Below are 19,285 nucleotides of genomic sequence, written 5' to 3' on the forward strand. Positions count from 1 at the left end.
TAATAATAATAATAATAACAATAATAATAGCTTTATAATAACAAATGAGGAATGTAAACCCTCACAGTCCAGGGCATAAGCCAACTACTAGCTCATGGGGATAGGAAGAAATTGCCTCTTTGAGCTGATTATTCTACAGTTGTTCCTTACAGGATATATTTTCCTCTGCACCATCTGCACACAAGAGTAAGGCCTCAGCCCTCTGAAACACAATGTGTGCACACCAAAATGGACAGAGCATTTTAGTTACATCAGTGAAGTTACCTTCATACCTACGGTATGAAGTTAAACCAGAACTATCTTTATATGCTATTTTTCCCTGGGGATTTAAGAGCCCTTTGAATGCACTTACAAGCTCCTGGTGCATGCGGGTGGGAGCAGAGCTCGGGCACACGTCCGTGCCAAGGTGATCAAGACCTTTCCAGAACAGGAGTGCTACCCTGCAGGTGGAGGTCGCTTGCACCTCTCTGTGTCTCACAGACACACACCCTGAGAAAAGGTTTCTCAGAGATAAAGCTTAGCACCATTCCCATTTCCCACTCGCTGGACCCACACCTGGATATCTAATTCTCAGCTTGCTCCAAGGCATAGCTCTTCCCATGGAGAAGCATCTCCTCTAGCATCTCCTTCTTGAAGATTTCCTAGTGGCTCTCTCTAGTTGGTTGTCACATCTTAGGTCACCTGCTTGGGCAGCTATTTCTAGGTTTATAAATACTGACATACCAATATTTCTATCTCTATTTCAGATTTGCCAGTCCTGCAGCTGCAAGTGGACAAGGAGGTCAGGGATCCCTTATCTTGGCTTCTCCCAACTCTATATAAGCAAAGATTCTGCTTTTGGTACATTAAAAACAGACTTCACCCCATTTTCTTTCCCATTGTTCGCTAGTTATTTTTTTGTCCAATAATGGGTCCCATTTTACTCTGTCCCACGCTCAGACTAAGTATCAAACTGTGAGGCTTACTTAAGATCATCACATGGGACTTAGTAGGAAAAAAAAAAAAACACAACACTTCCTTGCATTTTAACCAGTTGGAAAAATAAAGTTTTAATTAAAAGACTTGGGACAGAAAAATGAAAAAGTCTTTTTCTGTAGCATTCAGGTAACCTGGGGATCTCAGTGCCACAGAACAACAGAAAAACAAACACCATGACTCAAAGGACTGGAGCCTTTTTCCGCCACTAAAAACAAGCCTCACTGGGAGAGGTGCTATATGCATGCTGCTCCAAGTGGCCGGTTTTAAACTTTCTATCACATTATATAATACAAAACCCAGTTCCAGACCCATGCAGGAAAAAAAAAAGAAACCAAAACATTACATTCATACGGTACCTTTCAGCTCGAAAGAACCCAAGCCATGAATCATCTTATCCACCACAGAATGCCATCACCTCAACATCGAAACACAGCAGCTGTTTATTACCCTACAAGAACATTAAGATGGGTGCTCTTATGCAGCCAAAACAGCAAGGAAAACTGAGTAGACAAATAAAATAACCTGGAATGACAAGCTTATCCTCCCTACCTTTATAATGAGTACCAGAGGGACTTTAGGGACCACAAGCAGCCGATGCTTCCAGCCGCCCAGTGCTAACAGTGCTTTCCGCAGCACTTAAGCGATCCTTGGAAGCCAAAAGCATTTGACCTGGACTTGCTTTGCTTTGCTTGGTTGACAGTGAGGCCAAGAGCTGGCTATCGCACACTGACCACAATTGCTATGTCACATCCAAAGTCATTTCTGCCACATTTAGAACCACGATTAATGCCAGAAACAGAGTAATCGCGATGCACTGAGTTGTCCAAAGATCTGGAAATTCATCTCCTCACAGCTTGTGCAAAGAAGGCAGTTAATTGCAGTCATGTACCTGTCCTGATGGTTGGCTGTTCATTAATAAATTGCAGTCACGGTCTCTCAAACATGGCTCCCTCAGACCTTGACTCTCAGTATCTCAGAGAGATGCTACATGGCTCTTGGAAGTGGCTTATCAAAATTGGAACCGTCTGCTATCCAAATATACTGAAGTTTTCACTCAAAATTCAAAATCTCATTGTTACACCACACTCATCACTGTGGTATCTGAGTACCGCCATTTCCAGCCGAATTCCAGCCCCAGCTGGATTCAATGAAGAGTCACTCTGAGTCCGGGGACGCAGAGTTAATGCAGGCCAGGATCATGCAGCGAGTCCTGCGTGGGCTCATGAGAAGTTTGTTGCAGAAGTTGGACTTCGGCTCCTGCTGACCAAAGGACATTAATTAGGAGATTGCTAAAGCCCCGGGGCTCCGCTCCAGAGCACTTACACAAGCATGCCACCGGCTCCCTGCTGTATAAAGTGAGCATGTCCGGCGGGGCGGTGGTGTGGGTTCTGCTGTTACTGCAGAGGTCCTCTGAGAGAGGAGGACAGAGGAGGAAATTACACTGATTGCACTGTGTCCTGTGAGTGGATGTGCCCACTGGCTTTTGTTTATCCCAGAGCGATGTGAAGTATACTGTGAAAACAATCTCATTTCTACAGCACAGCTCTGCACGTGAACCAAAGTAAGGTGAGAATGGTTGGGTAATGCCCCAAAATGGGGACCAAAAGGAGATTGAGTTCTGGGTTTCAATGGCTAAAATGTCAGCCTAAATGTCCTGTACTTCTCACCCCACCACAGCTCATCCATGCCACACAAGCTGTATTTTTAGCTCACCAAACCTCTCAGCCTTTCTGCTTCCCGGGGAACTTGCAGTCCCAGAGCCACAGCTCCTACGATGACTTTCTCTTCCCAGGCAACATGTTTGGCCATTTACAGACCTGCACATGGTCTGCATGATCCAGAGATATTGGAGCACTTCTAAAAACAAGATGTTTTCACCAAAACACTCTCCGATAATCAAACAAATCAAAGGGCAACCTAACTGGATCCACAAAAGCAAAATGTGTAGCTGCCAAAGAACTGCTGTTATCTCTGGCATGGCTGGGTCACTGGGACATTTAACAGAAACAAAAATGTATTTCCTGTGCAGACCCAATTAAAGTAACCTCCGGGGAAATATTTCATGTGCTCTTAAGACCTGAAGCCAAAGCTACCCAACTGGCTTGTAAGGAATGAGATTATTTCCCAGGGGCTGATGCAAAGCACCAAGCACCCTCTGCTGCACTCATTAAAATTAGGCTCAGCAGCAGCATCTGACCTTGTAAATACCTGGCAGGAGGGTGCTCTGCCCTCCCAGCGAGAAGGAGTCTGCCTCCCACTGCCAGGAGCTCAGATAACGTTGGAGGGCACTGCAGGATTCAGCCCAGGCGTCCCTCCACAACAGAAGCCACCAGCCTCTCCTGATTCACACACAAGGTTTGGAGAAGACAGCACAATCTCTGTCGTAAAAGGTCAGCTATACCTCTCCTCCTGGGTCTGACCAAGTCCCCTCTCCACAGCTGGGTCAGCTTTACTTCAAAGGGAAGAGGACTTTGCTGCACATGCACACGTCTCTGGGGACAGATGGAGGCTGTGGGTTACTCACTATGCAGGTAATGAGACTTCAGTTGCTGCCTCGTTCATTTTCCATCTTGATTTTTTTTCCTCTGTTCAACCCATCATTTGTTCATGTACTTACACCGCAGGATCTGGCTGCTTTTCTTGCTGTTCTGGCTGGGACAAGGGAGGCAGATGGCTCCCCCAGGTTGGTGAAACATGATAAAAGGATAGTGGGGAGAGGCAAGGATGAGAACTCGGTTATTCTGCTTGTAACAAGATGTGCCTCTTCTCTGCCCTCCAGTCCCACTGCCTCATCTGCTCTATATGTGCTCCCACCAGGTTTTGTAGAGAGCAGTTGCCGCTCCAGGATTTTTTGGATGAAACTGAATAAACTCTTGCTCCAGGGAAAGTTCTTCCAGCTGGAAATCAATGGTGAGTCACAAGTGGCTGCCCTGAGTACCATGAAGGCTGGGGAATCACCTAAGTGATCACAGCGTCTGTGATCTGGATGCTGCTGCCATCTACACGATAAGTGGTAACTGACCCCGAAGAACTTGCAGAACATCTTTGCCACCTAGACCTGGCCTCTCGCTCCTCAATTTGGCCAATGTCCCTACAGATGAGTTAAGCTTGTATCCACAGCCACAGTCCCCTTTGCCCCTTACAACTAACATGATGGGGAAAGGAGAAAGGATGGTCTGAGGAGGAAGGACTGACATTTGGCTTTCATTCTTTCCTCTGCTGAGCCCTTATACATGTCTAGCAAGGAAAACAAAGGCGACATTGCAGCTTGGATATGTCCTGGACAGCACAAATAACAACAGCAGTGTAGGCCGGGTAATACCCAGAAAACACACTCTCAACGAGTGCTGAGTGAGTGCTGCAGCAATTAAAGGATTTTTTTAATTTCCTTTTTATTTAACACCATAATGGCAGTTAAATACCCTATTTCAGATTGAACAAAGTGTTTCCATTTTGCTGAGGAAAACAAAAATCTACTTAACCAAAATGAAAACCAGAAAATGTTCACATGAGATTGAAAAAAGTATGTGATTTCACCGCAAACCAGATTTCTTTCTGTTGAGATCAGTCCACTTTTTTCTGGGTTTTGGGTTTTTTCAATTGATTTGGAGGCAGAACTGAAAAAGTCAAGTACAGCAAGGGTGTGGGGAGAAGTGATAGCATTTATGAGAACAACTGATATCGCTGGAAAAAACAGACCAGCCTTCAGGCACAAAAAGGTTGTTTGTTTCTTCCAGCTCTATCAGTTGGTCTCATAAAAGCTACTCCCTCTTCTTCCAAAATTCTTCTCACTTATCTCCTTAGTCTATCCTGGCTGCAAGAATACATCTACTGAAACAGCAGTTATTAGTACTGTTCGACATATAAAGATGACAGACAAATCTAGAAATTACAATGGCAGCTAGTTAAACGCTATCTATTTGTAGATTCTTGTGTCTAACCCAAGACTAAAATAGTTCCTTAATCAGAGGGCAGATAATTAACAAAATATTATGTTATTAACTCTACCAGCATCAAGAGCTGAGCGCAGCCAGCTCCCATCGCGCCTGTTACTTGGCTCCCCCATAGGTTTACCAGCACGCAGAGCCTTGCCAAGCAGAGATGAGCAGCAAACCTGACCAATTTGTAGAAATGCCCATCCGTGACTGCATCCTTTGACCAGAGTGAGCAGCAGATTATCACAGCTTGAGGATTTTTAGAAATGGATGGGCTTGATAGCCCATAACTCTCTTCTAGAGAGTAAAATCAGTGAGGGAGAAATGTGTGTGATGCCTCAGAGAAACTCTCCATAATTGTACTTCAAGGTGGCTGTGGCACAAGCTCCTGGACACAAAGAAACGGACATTAAAGTGAACATAATGTGGGTGAGCTTGAGACACACCAGACTGTCTCATGGTCTCTAACACATACCAGCACAGCTTCGCCAGCTCCTTAACAGCACACGTCACTGGAGAGCACCCAACCCAGATGGACCTCTTTTCAGAGGAGAGCTGTGTGAGGGGGCCTCAGCACCACTCTGCCCCGTGACTTGCCCTGAACTTTCCATCCCACACGTCATTCCCTTATTCTCTAGATCCTTATGCTGGCCCTGTTCTGCTGGATGAGAAACTAGCATCTCGCTGTGGCTATGTCCTGTCAGAAGACGTATGGGGCAACCCCGTGTTCCGCGCGTCGGTGCTTGGCTGTCATGTGGTCAACGAGGTAAGACCCAGAGACGGGCTTGAAAACAACTCAGACAGTACATCCTTTCCAAAAAGACAAGATTGAGATATTATATGGCATTCTAATGGCATGTTTTGAGAACTCAAGAAATAGAGAACTCAAGGGGTTAGTGTTGATGGCGTGTAGAAATGAATAGGCAATGGCTCTCCAGCATGAGGTTTGTTCAGTGTGACTGACATGGGATTTCCTCTCTCCATGAAATGACACTTAGCCTAATGCTGCTGACTAGCTGCCAGTTCTCAAGCATATCCTTGTAGCTGCTGATTTGCCAGAGAGTTTCTTGAAACCCTCTCTGGAAAGAAGTAGGCATCTGCTTGAAAAAGCAACATTTGCAGAGTGATCCTGGCAGATCATTTCCTGGCTTAATTTGTGTGGTAATGTGCCTGTTAACACATGCCTAGGAACGTAGATCACACACATCTATTAGACCCAGATTTGTCTCACGTAACTTTAGCCATCTAAAAGATAATGTCTGGTCTAAACTAGTTGTTTACACTTCCACAATAGTCAATGGAGAGAAACAGGCATCTCCGGAAGGTGATTCACCCCTTCCTAAAATATGTGTAGAAGTATAGCCTGGATTTCTAATTTCCAAATGTTAGTTGAGATGAAATGTACCTAGAAACAGAACATATCAGAGTAGAAGCTTGTCCATGTTTAGTCTGGTTGGTCCTGGAAGTCCCACAGAAAAAATAAGGTAAAACTTTATGGGCAGAGGTTATGCTAACACGAACAGGGGGTGTACAGTGTGCTGTGCAACGACCAGGATTTCCAGACTGGAAATTTCTCTGGAAAGGTTTTGCCTTTTTCTGTAGAAAAATACACATCCATGTCAGATAGAATCACAGTCCATGGCTTCATGCGTGGCTCCTGGAGAGTTGGAGGACTGAAAGGAGCTCTTACTGAAGCTAGTCAAGATAGACACTAAATGGCATTTGTAAGATAGATCTAAACTACCTACACCAAACTAAAAGCTCCAGTACTTTCTCTCCATGAGGAGGCACATAGCAGTCATGAATGGGAGGAACGTGAACCACATGGTGAGGTAGGTCAGATCTTCCCCTGACTAGCTGCTCCTTTATACTGTGGCAAGAACAGTGCTGAGATGTGATCTGAGGCACAGGCTGTAAGTACTGAGGCAATGTCTCTGGCTCAGAAAGCCCCTGCACACAAACTGCTTAAGACAGGGTGGTATGTTGGAGGAACTGTTACTACAGCTCTCAACCTGTTCTCATCATTATAAAACACTCTCAGAAACAGGACACTGGGCTGGATGGTCCCATGCAGCCGTTCCTGGGACCTTCCACACATTCTGCTGAATTGCCTGTTTTTCTTCCCAAGGCAGATGAGCTGTTTTCACTGACTGTGAACATCAAGGTCTCCTCATTTTCAAGCATGAGGGCAGCTGTGACCTACACCTACCCTATTTACTGCTCCTACTCTTCCTGGGCTTCAAGAGAAATTGTGTGTGAAGAAAACTACATGGAGGTAAAAGCTTTCCCACTGAAGGCGAAGCTGCATCCAAGCTCCCTGCCAGGCACAACAACCTCCACAAATTCCAGGCATAATAGCGATCTGCTTGATATTTAGCAGAGGGTGTAACTGCAGATGCTTATTAGTAACACATTTACAGGTCATAGGTATTTTGAATGCAGTGAAATTCGGTTCACTGTACAGATTATGTAAATTAAGCCACTGCAAGCAAACCAGGAGCCAAGCAGGCCAAACTGTTTAGCTCGCAAAAGTACCTTTATGTTATAAAGCGCTGCAGCATCTGTGAGAATGTCATCCTTATATTTGAAATAACAAAACCTAGAGTTTGCAGAGCTGCACCCCTGCCGCGTCACACAACTCACAGGACATCATTGGGAGACAGAACTTGCCTCCCGCTGGGTGGTACAATTTGGCTGTCCAGCCTGCTACCAGCATCTCCACACCAATGTAGAAATAAGGCACTGAACAAAACAAACTTCACTGCCTTTTGTACGTACCTATTATAGGCAGGATGAAGAAAGCAGATTTCTCCTGTTAGGACTTGAGGCTGGGCAGTCACGTCTGGGTGTTGCAACACACTTAAACCATGGTACAGATGTCTGAGGCAAACACTGTCTCCCAACTCAGTGTCCAGAACTCACCTCACTCTGCAGCACATGCTGGCAAGATTTACACTATAGCATCTACCCTTAGGTTTTGGGGATCCTGCATTTTCAGGTGTTCAGCCTGCATGGGAAGAGGGAACCTGTCCCGTTAAAGCCAATAGCCTGCTTCCCTATACCTCCGGTGGAGAAACCCAGATGCCCCTGAAAGTCTCTGGAGTGCGATCTAGTCTACAGCTTACTAGACATGAAACAGGACTTTTGATTTACCTGGTTATACACGAAGCATTCCTTCTGCTGTACATGCACCACCATAAATGCCATGACTTCAACATTCATTTTAAGGCCACAGAAATTACCGCCATCAAGAACCTCTCTGGAAACACTTTAATTACCTCCAGTGATTGTAAATTGCTAAATCCTGACAGACACTGGAGAAGAAACCTGAAAGCCTTCTCTCTGCTCCCCATGCCTGTAACAATGCTGCAGATTTGTTTGTTCCCAAAGAATCTCCTCTGTGTCCCCAGGTGTCAGTGAAGACCGATGTCCCTGCAGTTTCAAATGACTACACCGTAGCGTGGATGTCAGCACTGCCAGAGGTATGAAGGAGAGTCTTTCCTAACAGTTCCTAGCCTGCCTCTTCTCACTAGTCTCATGAGTCATTCTTGGGGCATAGCTCCATCTCTGTCAAAAAAAGGGAGATGGCAAAGATGACATCAAGTACTGAAAAAACCTCTCAAGTTTTCTTAGAGCTCTAGACTGCAAAAAGACCTTTAGGTGGGAGAACAGAGCCATATGCTTGTTACATTAGTGGAAACTGAGTTCAAGACAAACAAAGGTAGGTGGTTCTTCACACAATGGGTAGTGAATCTGTCAAAATCCTTGCCAAAAGATGTTGTGGCTGCTAAAAGCTTGCTTGATCTCAAGGAAAGTCTGGAAAAGTTGACTGAAGAGAAATCCAATGAGACATACAAAATACAAAGAAGCTACAGATAGCTCAGGAGTCCCTGAGCTGAAAATTATTTGAGGCTGGAAAGTATATACGCTTGTCCTATTTTTCTCATGTCTTACTTGCTCCTTATGCCCATTTTTGCTTTTGGCTATCCTCCCATATAGTTATCATTTCAGGATACTCTGTTCTAGACCAGTACAGACATTCCTCTCATCTTATCTTTGACACAGTATGGCTATATACTATAAAAGGTAGTCTGTCGTTTGGCCTCTGGACTGCTTCTGCAATCGACAGATGTGAAGGCAATCATCTTATTAGCAGCACAGGCATTTTGTCCAAGGCAATTTGTTCAAGGCCACCAGCCTAAGTTTCTTCCAGGGCTGCTATAAGACTATCTCTAAAGATGCCTTAAAGACTTACAGAATTCCTTATCTTTATATAGATCAAGAGTATTTCTTGCCTGGGGTGAACTAGTAGTGTCCAGTGTCACTCCAGTTACTCCAGCTTCTAGCAGGAAAATAGGTGCTACAATATCATCGTTTTTTAAGAGACTTTGGTAGACTTAGATCTGATGCAGCTCATCTCTCTCTTGCAGACTCAAAATGTTGCATACCAGCTATGGCAACTGATGTTTGTTTCTCCATCAGGGAGAAAGAGAATAACGGTAAGCGATGCAGCAAAACTGGGCTACAGCTTCAATAACACGCTCTCCCGAGTGTACCTCCGTGCGCCCTACCACAGCAACGAGTCTGACGTCAGCGCGGTGAGTTGTTGCTCTCAATGGGACACAAAACTGTGCCGTTTCCACTGCCTCTCTAGAACATCAGTTCTCTTTTTCTGCCTGCATCCTAACAGGTCAGTGGTGTAAATATGAACATGGTCACTTCCACTTCCATGTACAGGCAGCGGTGGCTGCTTTTGCTGATTGACACGACTGTCGCCTGTCCTGTTGGTAAGGATTTCTACCTTGTTCACAAAAATAACTGCCTAAGGAGCTAGTAGAAAACACAGTCTCCCTATTTCCCTGTAACCTACTCTGCAAGAGAAGAGGTTTACAAGCTGCCCTCGGAGCAACATGAGCTAAGAGTCCATGGCTTTAGTCCCAGGCAAACACGTTCCCTGCTGTCACGCTACATTACTTGTGTTCCCAGTGCCGTGTCATGCCTTGTCTCTGGTTTCTCAAACCCTCACGTTAGATGCAGGGAACTGGAGACAAGTAAAACTGCAGCAGAAGGGCCAGGGAGCCTCCCCTGAACTAATCCCACAGCCTTGGCACTCCCTGTCATATAATCGCACGCAGGGGATGTAGCTCTGCATCCTTGGGACTCACCTAGTCCTTTTCTCTGGAGAGGCAGAACTAGTCTGGCTTTTTGCAGAACAGTGGTGGCTGCACCCTCTGTCTCTCACAGAACAGTATTAATGCGAACAATTGATGAGGAAGCAGGAGGTTTTAAGTTGTCATAATCTTGAAGCCAAAGTTTCAAGGAGAAGGTCCAAGCAAGTGGCTCTGTGCCCCATTCCTTTTGCCAGTAAGGCAAAACTCCTGGGACCAGAAGGACAACAGAGCAGGTAGCTGGGACCATGACTGTTGGTTCTTCTGAATAAATCAGTCACCTGAAACTGATTCACGTCTACTTCGAGCACCAGGTTTCTGTGACAAAATAGCTATCTAGTATCCTACAATCCTTGGCTAATATCCTACAAGGTGTTTCATTAGTGAAAGTTGTAAAGGTACCCTGGTGAAAAGGAGTCAGGGAAAGACAGCCGTTGCAGAGTGAAGACTGGTAACTCCAACTACCCGGTCTTCTGGGACTGTCTATCTAACTCAACAGATGGCATCAGTTTCACTGATACTACACTAACATGGACTGTGCCAAGTGTTATCCCCACATTAGTGGTTCAAGAATCCACCTTTCTCTCTAAAAACATTTTAATGGGAGTCGATGATCGAGTCATAGTAAATCCGGAGGAGAAGAACTACTTACTGGAGCACAACGAAACACACATCAGAATAACTATCCCTATTGGAGCAGAAGGAGGCAAGCTAAAGGTTAGTACGAACCTGTCACACACTAACATATTTGAGGGCCTGCACCATGGAAAATGTTTCTAAATCATGATCATTCCAAATCATTCCGAATAGTGACTGATTGCCGCTTAAAATTCTTAGATACAAGAAATATTTGAAGACCGAGACGCTCCTTTTCTGTGTTTTGAAAGCACTTACTCAGAAACTAAGTATCTATGATTATAAAACACGATAGAATCGAGAGACTGTCTTTTGTTAATTATCTATAAGATATACTAATAAATTAAGAGCTAAGGGATTCCTGGGCACTGGACTTCAATTTTCTATGTTGTTACATTATGAAATTAGTCCTGGTAAACTTCTGGCCCGGGTCAAGGGGTAATTTCCCAGACAGTTTCCATGCAGACAGCAAGAGTTAGCATGGGAGAGGTTCCCAGCATGTCGTTTGGGTGCAGCCACCTGTTTTGGACATAGTATATTCCTTGTCAATCTATAATTTACAGGTATAGAGGCAGTGACAAAAGAAATGTTCAGTAGAACAGAACAGAACGGTTTGGGTTGGAAAGCACCTTTAAAGATCATCTAGTCCTGCTATGGGCAGGGACATCTTTCACAGATCAGATTCCTCGAAACTCCATCCAACCTGACCTTGAACACTTAGAAAGGAGCTGGCAATATTCTCACAAGGCTCTTTACTAGTTCCACTTGTGAAGATAACATTGGTGTGATTTTGACTTACCGCCTTCAGAAGTTCACTTTTTTGTGTATCAGTGGACACTCACATCACTATGTGTATTGTAACACCAGACAGGCTTGGTCTGAAGAACTGTTGGAAGCACTGACAAACTTTCAGAGTGAACTGGGACAGAATGAGAGACATGACTGGTAATCCAGGGATTGTAAAAAAAAACCTGCAAATATGGTTACTTACTAAACTTAATAAGGACACCCCGCCAAACCTGATACTTCCTTATTGAGAATCTTAGCAGTATCTGAGCCAAACATGGACCAGACAAATGGGCCAAGCAAACAAACAAAGAAGCTCCCCTAGCAAAATGCATCCCAAACTCCACTAGGATACCATTTGCTTTTTCTAGTGTAAGAATTTTAACCATATTCAGTCATTCCTCTATTGAGCTACTGAGAATTAAGACTTAATAACAAATTTTACCTCCTAGAGCTCCATTTCTGGTGGTGTATATGGAGTCATTTACAGTATTGACTTGTTTTTGGAGCACACATGGACAGATGTAGATTGGCAAACTACGAAGTATACTGTCATCAAATCCGTCACGACACCTTTCATGCCACAAATACCAACTGTTATCAACAGTAAGTCATTCCTCTCATTGACTTTTACCAATCTCTTGCTTTTGCTGTCTTATACATTGCTCCATTTGACCTCTGCCACACACATACATTCACCAGAATCCTCTCAACTCCCACTTCCAATTTGCTAGCCAAAGTCAAGATTCAAGGTATTATAAAAAAACCCAAACCTTTAGACTTAACAGATGTACCATTTATCACCCGTCATTATGGGATGAAATGAAAATTACAAGTTGCTGATAAGAACGTAAACGTTTCTTTCACACTAACATCCAGATTTTTCCAGTGAGCACTGGGACCCTAGAATAAAGATGTTGCGTTGTGCAGTTATCATACTGGGCAGAAGAACTGTCTGAGGACAGCATTCATTGATGGCATTTTCTCCCCCAAACTGCCTGCATTTGTTATCTTGGGAGCATACTGAAATAATTGTGCCATCCAGTGGTGCAGTAATGTTTTTTTAATGATATTTTCCAATGCATTAAGACACTAAACATCTTTGGAGCTGTCTGGATAACTGATATAGAAAGAAAAAGGAGCCTTTTAGCATACATTATGATAGTTTTTCCATATTTTATGTGGCTGAACTAGATTCTAGATTTCTTTATAGGAAAGCCATTGCGCATCTTAGTGCACCTCTAGAAAATTACTGAACCCACTTTCTATAAAGTTGTATGTATTTATCGTTAATCTCCTGCAGCTTGAAGCAATTCTCATGTACTCAGAGTATTTCAGATCTGACTAGAACACAAACACTCATTAATCAGAGCCATTAAAGGGATGGCTGTTGGCTAAGTTTCCTGGAACTTGAATGGGAGGCCACCCCAACCGTCTTTGTTACTTGATCCACATCAGCAGTAATTTGATGTTCTCTCCCTACAGATACTCTGCCAGAGGAAAGGCTATTTAATGTTGCATTTGGACATTTTCTTCCCGATGTCTCTCTGGTGGCAATAGCAATAGGAAATGTGCCATTTACCCTGAGGGAAGCACAGCACCATGGGTTTAAGATTTATGAAACTCCCTTTTCTAATAGAACGAAAGGATTTATCCTGGAAGTCTCTTTTGATGATCCATATGTTCTAAAGGAGGTAAGATACAGTAGGTCACTTCAGCAGCTGAGTGGAGGAGGTAGGGCAGTCCCTTTTTAGAGGGAAACCCGAACATAGTCTGGGTTTTATTAACCAACAACTGTTCCTTGGTCATAAAGGTGTCAATGAGTCTGAGCTCATCTGAATTAAGATTAGAGGCTGGTATATCCCCCCCTTGCTCTCCCTAGGTCTCTGGGAGACGTGCAGCATCAAGTGTGATTAGATGGTATGAAATAGCACTTCCTTTAGTATCTGTCAGCATGGCTAATGTCCGAGCACAGGCCCAGCAGGAAGAGGTTTGTCAAATCTCTATTAAATGCTGTCCCTTGAAACAGGAGTGCCTTGGAAAAATAAATCAATTATTGCAATCCTGCAAACACCAATTACCAACATCCAGTAATTCCTGAACCTACTGTTTATGCAGAGCCATCTGATCGCTGGCACAGGCCATGCACCGTGCGAGCATGTACACGCAGGCTCAGGGTATTCTAAATGTAATTTTGTTAAGCTTCAGACCATTTGTAATCTAAATATTTGTAAAAAGTATAAACTCACAGAGGGAATTCAACCTCTCATTTCAGTAAGAGGATGCATAACTGCAAGTCCTCTACCACTGTTTCAACCAAATCACGCAGAGCTGCGATGCTATTTTTTGTTACAAGGAACAACATTGTGAACGCACAGGATCGGGACTTGTGCAAATAGTTTTCAGGCTGCAGTCAAACCACAGTTAAATTGCATTAAGGATCAAAGCAAGACAAAAATTTTCAGCAGTATTTCTTTCAGGTTGAACAGCAGGTTTTGCTTTGGGAGCACTTTTAGTGAAGTAAATGAGGATATTGAGAGGGATCTCTCATAGCATCTCCTCACACCTTCTGTTTTACCGATTACTTACTCTCCTGGGTTCAGCCCACACTCTGAGTGAAGAAAAATAAGGATTTGGACCCGAATCTCCCTCTACGAGCTCTTTCACCAGCGGGCTACAGAGGGAACACCACTGTGTTCACTTCTGCCTCCATTTTCTGAACAGGCACTACATTCTCCACATTTATGTTTGGCTGAAAGGGCTGTTGAATCCTGTCCAGATTTCTGAATAGTTTTAGGCCAACTGAAGCGATGTTTTTAGAGACTGAGCTATTTGCAGGGGAGAGGAGAGTGTTGGAATATTATTTAGTGCTGCTCAGGATATACATGCCTCTCTGTGCTGGAAGCCATTGCTACTGCAGCCTTACACTTCTCTCTCTTTCAGTATGTGAATAGAAATGAAACAAAATATACCCTCCTCGTTAACTACACTATAAGCGTGGGTCCGGAGATGACACTCTATTATCATTCAGCAGAGCTGGAGTGTGTGATTGCTGATATCGGTAAGCTTTCCCCTGCTATTAACTGGTTTGCATCAACAGCACGGATCAGATTTTCATTGAATTCAGTGAGAATGGCATTAGACTGCGGATGAGAGCTTTTGGGAAAACCCCACCCTTCAATAGCTCATCATTGGTAACATAGCCAACTTGCTGCTTTTCTGATGGCAGCTCTTCTGCATACTGGCAAGACAGTCTGCCCTCGAGACGCTGAGAGCAATAAAAACTAGTGTGTAGAAGAAGTTGGCTTGCAAACTCAGTGAACAAGATGCCTCATAACTTGAACATACATCTACTGGCAAAACTTTCAGACATTGCTATAAGTTTCAGTTTGTCCTCAAATGCAATTCTGCCTCTGCGTCCAGGGCAGAACTCAACTGGCTCAAATAAATTGCTGTGAACTCCAAAGACAGCATTTCTGTAAGGAGACAATCATCCACTAAGACCTGTACTTAGTGGGTTATTGAAACAGTGAAGAGGTCTGATTGGTACTTTCTCAAACTTCCTAGATTTTGGATGCCATGAAGGTGACAGTCTCTCCTCACTGTCCTATTTTATCTTTGAAATAGCTCTGGGTTCAACCCAAAGAAGGCTGACCAAAAAAATATAATTACATGCGTAGCTCAGCTTGCCTTACTGTAACAGGGAATAGTCCTGGAAGCAGGCTGGCAGGCCACTGCTGAAGCGTGAGGATTCCCAATCCCACCGATTGTGAGCTGCTACATCCACAACACAGCCAAAGCCCTGCAGACGATGCCAGTATGAACGTAACAGCGCTGCTGCAGTGCCAGTGCAAAATTTACCCGTGATAGAGATCCCTCCCTGGGCCAAACATCATCGCTCAAACCTTCCTTCATTGCTAACTCTTCATCCCACCTTCTTCCCGCAGAACTACCAGAAGCAGTTGGTTACTGTGATGAAGAAAACCTGTACCTAGCCATCCCTACTTTTGGCTTGCACCAGTATTGGAACCTGTATCTTGGTAACAAGCTCCTGAACCGGCACGTTGCGCTTACCAATGGGTATCTTGCAGCTACCAATTCTACACACCTGATCTTGCAAATACCTCTGTTTGCTGTGGGAGTTATCTATGAGGTACATGAACTGTATAGCAATGCCTCCTTTATAAGCACGTAGGACTGTTTGCTCATACAGCCACAGTCCTACAGTCACAGTTTGTAGTGCTGTAGTATTACACATATTGGAAAACCTCCAGAGGGAAGGACTCTAAGCCAGTGCAAGTAGGACAAGAGGTATCGGACATGGACCCTTCTGGTAAAGCCGTGTATTATGTAATCTGCAGTGCTAAGTTGTCTCTAAAAGATACGCACCAAGTTTTCAAAAACAAACTCCTCAGTATTTTTAGTAAGATGAGGCAAAATGTCCCATCTGCACTGAGCCAGAAACAATATTTCAATATAGCCTTTATGAAAGAACATTTTGTAGAAATGTTAAGACATGGCACGAGAAAATAGATGCTGTAATAAACATCTGAACTATTCTACAATAATCAGCCAAAATTTATCTCTGTGACAGTGACCAATTAATTCACACAAGAAAACTTCTGTCCCCATGTTGCATCAGGCTCGAGTCTTCACACTGACTTAACTCTTGTGACTTGTTAGTATGCAAGTGGCACAAGCTAAAGAGCAGAACGTTGTACGTATGGATCACGTGCCTTAACAGGAGACCTCTTCCATCACCTCCTTCACAGGAAGTGTCCTTTCAGAAAATTAAAGCAAGGTTTGATGTTGCCCTAAGGAAAGTGAGAACTATGGAGACCTTACAGATGTTCTCCGTCAGCTGCAGTTTTAATTCGTCAGCATTTATAAGTAAGTTATACGACTGATCAGTCAATAAAATGATCTGTGATTCTTTCCTTGAGTTTATAACCAACTCTCTGATTTTCTCAGTATGCCATCCAGATGGTACCATAACGATATCTGCCCAGATGAAGACGGTTCCTGCCATTGATATGAGTAAAACCAAGCTAAGGGATAGCTCTTGCAAGCCTAGAGAGTATAATGAAGGACATGCCTTCTTCAAGTTCCATGTCACTACCTGTGGCACTTCAGTAAGGGTAAGCCCAAGGCCGGAGCAGATACATCTGCTGGATGTTTCTGTCTCTCCTGCATTTTCTCTTTTGTTCCCCTGCCCCAGCTCCTGAGAAGATTCCATTTTTAATCAGCTTCCCATATGCACAGTTTGAAGGTGATCATATCATTTACGAAAATGAAATCTCTTACGAGAAAGAGACTCTTCCAGAACAGAGCATACCAACAATCACAAGAGATCCAGACTACAGGTAGGAGCTACTGCTCACTGACACTGCTCACTTTGGTACAGCTGCTGGAAAGTAAAAGTGAACACAAAAATTACCCTTTCTCCCATTATAGACTAACAGTCTTGTGCTACTATCGAGCAAAAGAGACCCTAGTGCTAGGGGCCTTCGCTGGTGATCGATCCACATCACCTGCCTTTGGCTCTGGTACCATGGTACCAAGATCAAATATTGCAGGTAGGCAATTCTCTTCCTCCATTTTTAAACTTCTGTGACTCTCTCAGTTGTAAGTTCCCTTGTTAAGACATGCCCTGCTTCCTACTAAAGAACCTCACTAACATTTCCTTTTCTGCAGTATACAGAAGGATAAGACAAGCCCTGAATGTAGTTTCAAGAGTGTCCAAAGGTAAGTCTCCTCCTAAGAAAGTCAGAAAATTTCCAAACATGTTTTAATTTAAATCAAATTAAACAACAACAAAATCCCCTGACATTTTCTTGAGATGAATCTTTCATGGAATTCTACGAGCCCAACATGGCAATACTCAAGCGACCTGTGGAGCCTGTGTTTCTCGAGGTGGAGCTGAAAGACGAGAGCCCCGACGTTGAGTTATACCTGGAAAACTGCTGGGTAACCCGGTCTCTAGACTTCAACAGCACCCCAAGATGGAACATCAGTGTGGATGGGCAAGTAGTTACTGAATGACCAATGCGCTCATCAGCAAAGCCTTAATTTCTTCTAGATCTGTTGATCTGTTCTCTCAAATAGGTGTGAGATTAACGGCAGTGAGTATGTTGCAGAGTTCTGTCCAGTAGCTGTTAGCCCCAGGGTGAGGCACCCCTCTCATTTTAAAAGGCTAGCAGTAAGGACCCTGGCACATCGACTGGAACAGGTAAGATTAAGTGAAAGGCTCACCACCCACTCATGGATCCTATCCTCTGAACTTCTTAAGACCATTTTAAAAATAGCCGATTTAAACACCTCACAGACTTAAGACCTAGCCAGCATTCAACCCAAGTAGCCTGACTGGTGTGCAGCTTTAATTCAGTTCTCTTCTCAAATCTGCTCTGCGACACAGTTTCAGTGACTTGAGATTGGACTGGCTGGAGTAAACAAAAGAGTTTGGTATGTAAATATGATTTTTCTATGGTGTTTCTGACTTTTTATAGGATCAGATTCATAGCACTTCAGCTCAAAATGTCTAGAACAGAAAAGTCAACTTAAATGCCATAATATCCACATGACGTTCAGCTCTGTTGTCTCCCATCTGTCCCAGTCAGTCAACCATCTCCTCAGATGCCAGCCCAATGGGCAGGGAAGCAGAGACATGTGGGTTTCGTCTTACACTTTTGAGGTTCTGTCCTGCTCTAACAGGTCTAAGAAGAGCAAAGAAAACCACAGGACAATCACCTGGGGGTGCTTTGCTCCTAGTGCACCCAGTTGAGTGGACTGATACAAGCCATGGCAGTACCCCTGCCTGGGCAGCTTAAGTAACCACATAATTTTTTGAGTTGGCCTTTCATAAGCAGTTCAACTCGTGAACTTGCTAGAAATGAACATGATGCAATTCTGGCTTGTGCTGCTTCCTAAGTGTGCAGCTGCAGCTAGCACTAGATTGAGTTTCTGTCTAGCTTTGATACATAGCCTCACTGCAGCTCAGGAGGTTTTAACTTCTCCTGTCTCAGCCTCTCAGTTACCAAACCGCCTGAGGGCTTCTTTGACACCAAATTTGAAATTCAAGGCACATTCAGCTAGAAGGTGCCGCATGCAAGTGTTCAGACAAGCCTAAGTCTAATCAGCTGTAACTTCTGCAAAAGGCGGGCAAAAGACAAAACGATGCTCTGCAAAGCGGGATTTGATATGGACCAAGTGGTACTTTTTCTTCTTCTCAGGTGTATGTGCACTGTCTGGTGGCAGCGTGCTCTCCTACCAACACACTACCTGGCAGCCCCTGCAGAGGACAGTGCAGCTCAAGCAGGGAGAGGAAGGGTAGGTGTTCAGGAGGAAAAGAGCCATTGCAAAGCACTCCTGACCTGATGTTTTTAAGGGATTTAGGACCTCTGGTTTTGGCATCTGAAATGCCTCGAACATGGACTGTGTAACATTATCTGTAGTTCATACTTTAATACATTAGCACTTAACGTGCAGCATGTATGTATTCTTTAAAAACTACACAAATACACTGTGTTTCATTCTCAGCCCTTCCAGGTCACTGTTCAACCAATCTGCAGGGCTACGTACTCGCTGGACCAGTCTGGATTGTTGATCCAGATCTAAGATGACGCATGTAAGCTGAATTTGGTAAGAACACCAGGCCCTGCGTACTCACCTAGAGAGGTCACCACGCTTTGTGGCACAAGTGATGCATAGTCTGTCCTTCAAGACCTTAGAACTGTAAGAAGACAAGAACCAGGGAACAGGCAGGGTTTGCAGTCTCCTGGTCTA

General features: G+C 44.0%; 1 protein-coding gene across 1 annotated transcript; it reads left to right on the top strand.

Moving 5' to 3' along the window:
• Positions 1–3,342: 3,342 nt before the first annotated feature.
• On the top strand, positions 3,343–17,732 carry LOC104070581 (the record flags this gene model as incomplete). The annotated part of the gene is made up of 20 exons (XM_009573253.1): positions 3,343–3,509; positions 3,603–3,661; positions 3,796–3,888; positions 5,552–5,679; positions 7,042–7,188; positions 8,324–8,395; positions 9,344–9,511; positions 9,604–9,700; positions 10,581–10,798; positions 11,956–12,109; positions 12,989–13,197; positions 14,447–14,564; positions 15,451–15,656; positions 16,276–16,393; positions 16,475–16,641; positions 16,766–16,866; positions 16,958–17,079; positions 17,198–17,248; positions 17,343–17,526; positions 17,609–17,732. Coding segments are annotated over exons 1-20 (2,565 nt in total), but the record flags the coding sequence as incomplete, so codon positions are not given.
• Between the last annotated feature and the right edge of the window lie 1,553 nt (positions 17,733–19,285).

This window comes from Fulmarus glacialis, unplaced genomic scaffold (assembly GCF_000690835.1).
Source record: "Fulmarus glacialis isolate BGI_N327 unplaced genomic scaffold, ASM69083v1 scaffold51072, whole genome shotgun sequence".
Classification (NCBI taxonomy): Eukaryota; Metazoa; Chordata; class Aves; order Procellariiformes; family Procellariidae; genus Fulmarus; species Fulmarus glacialis.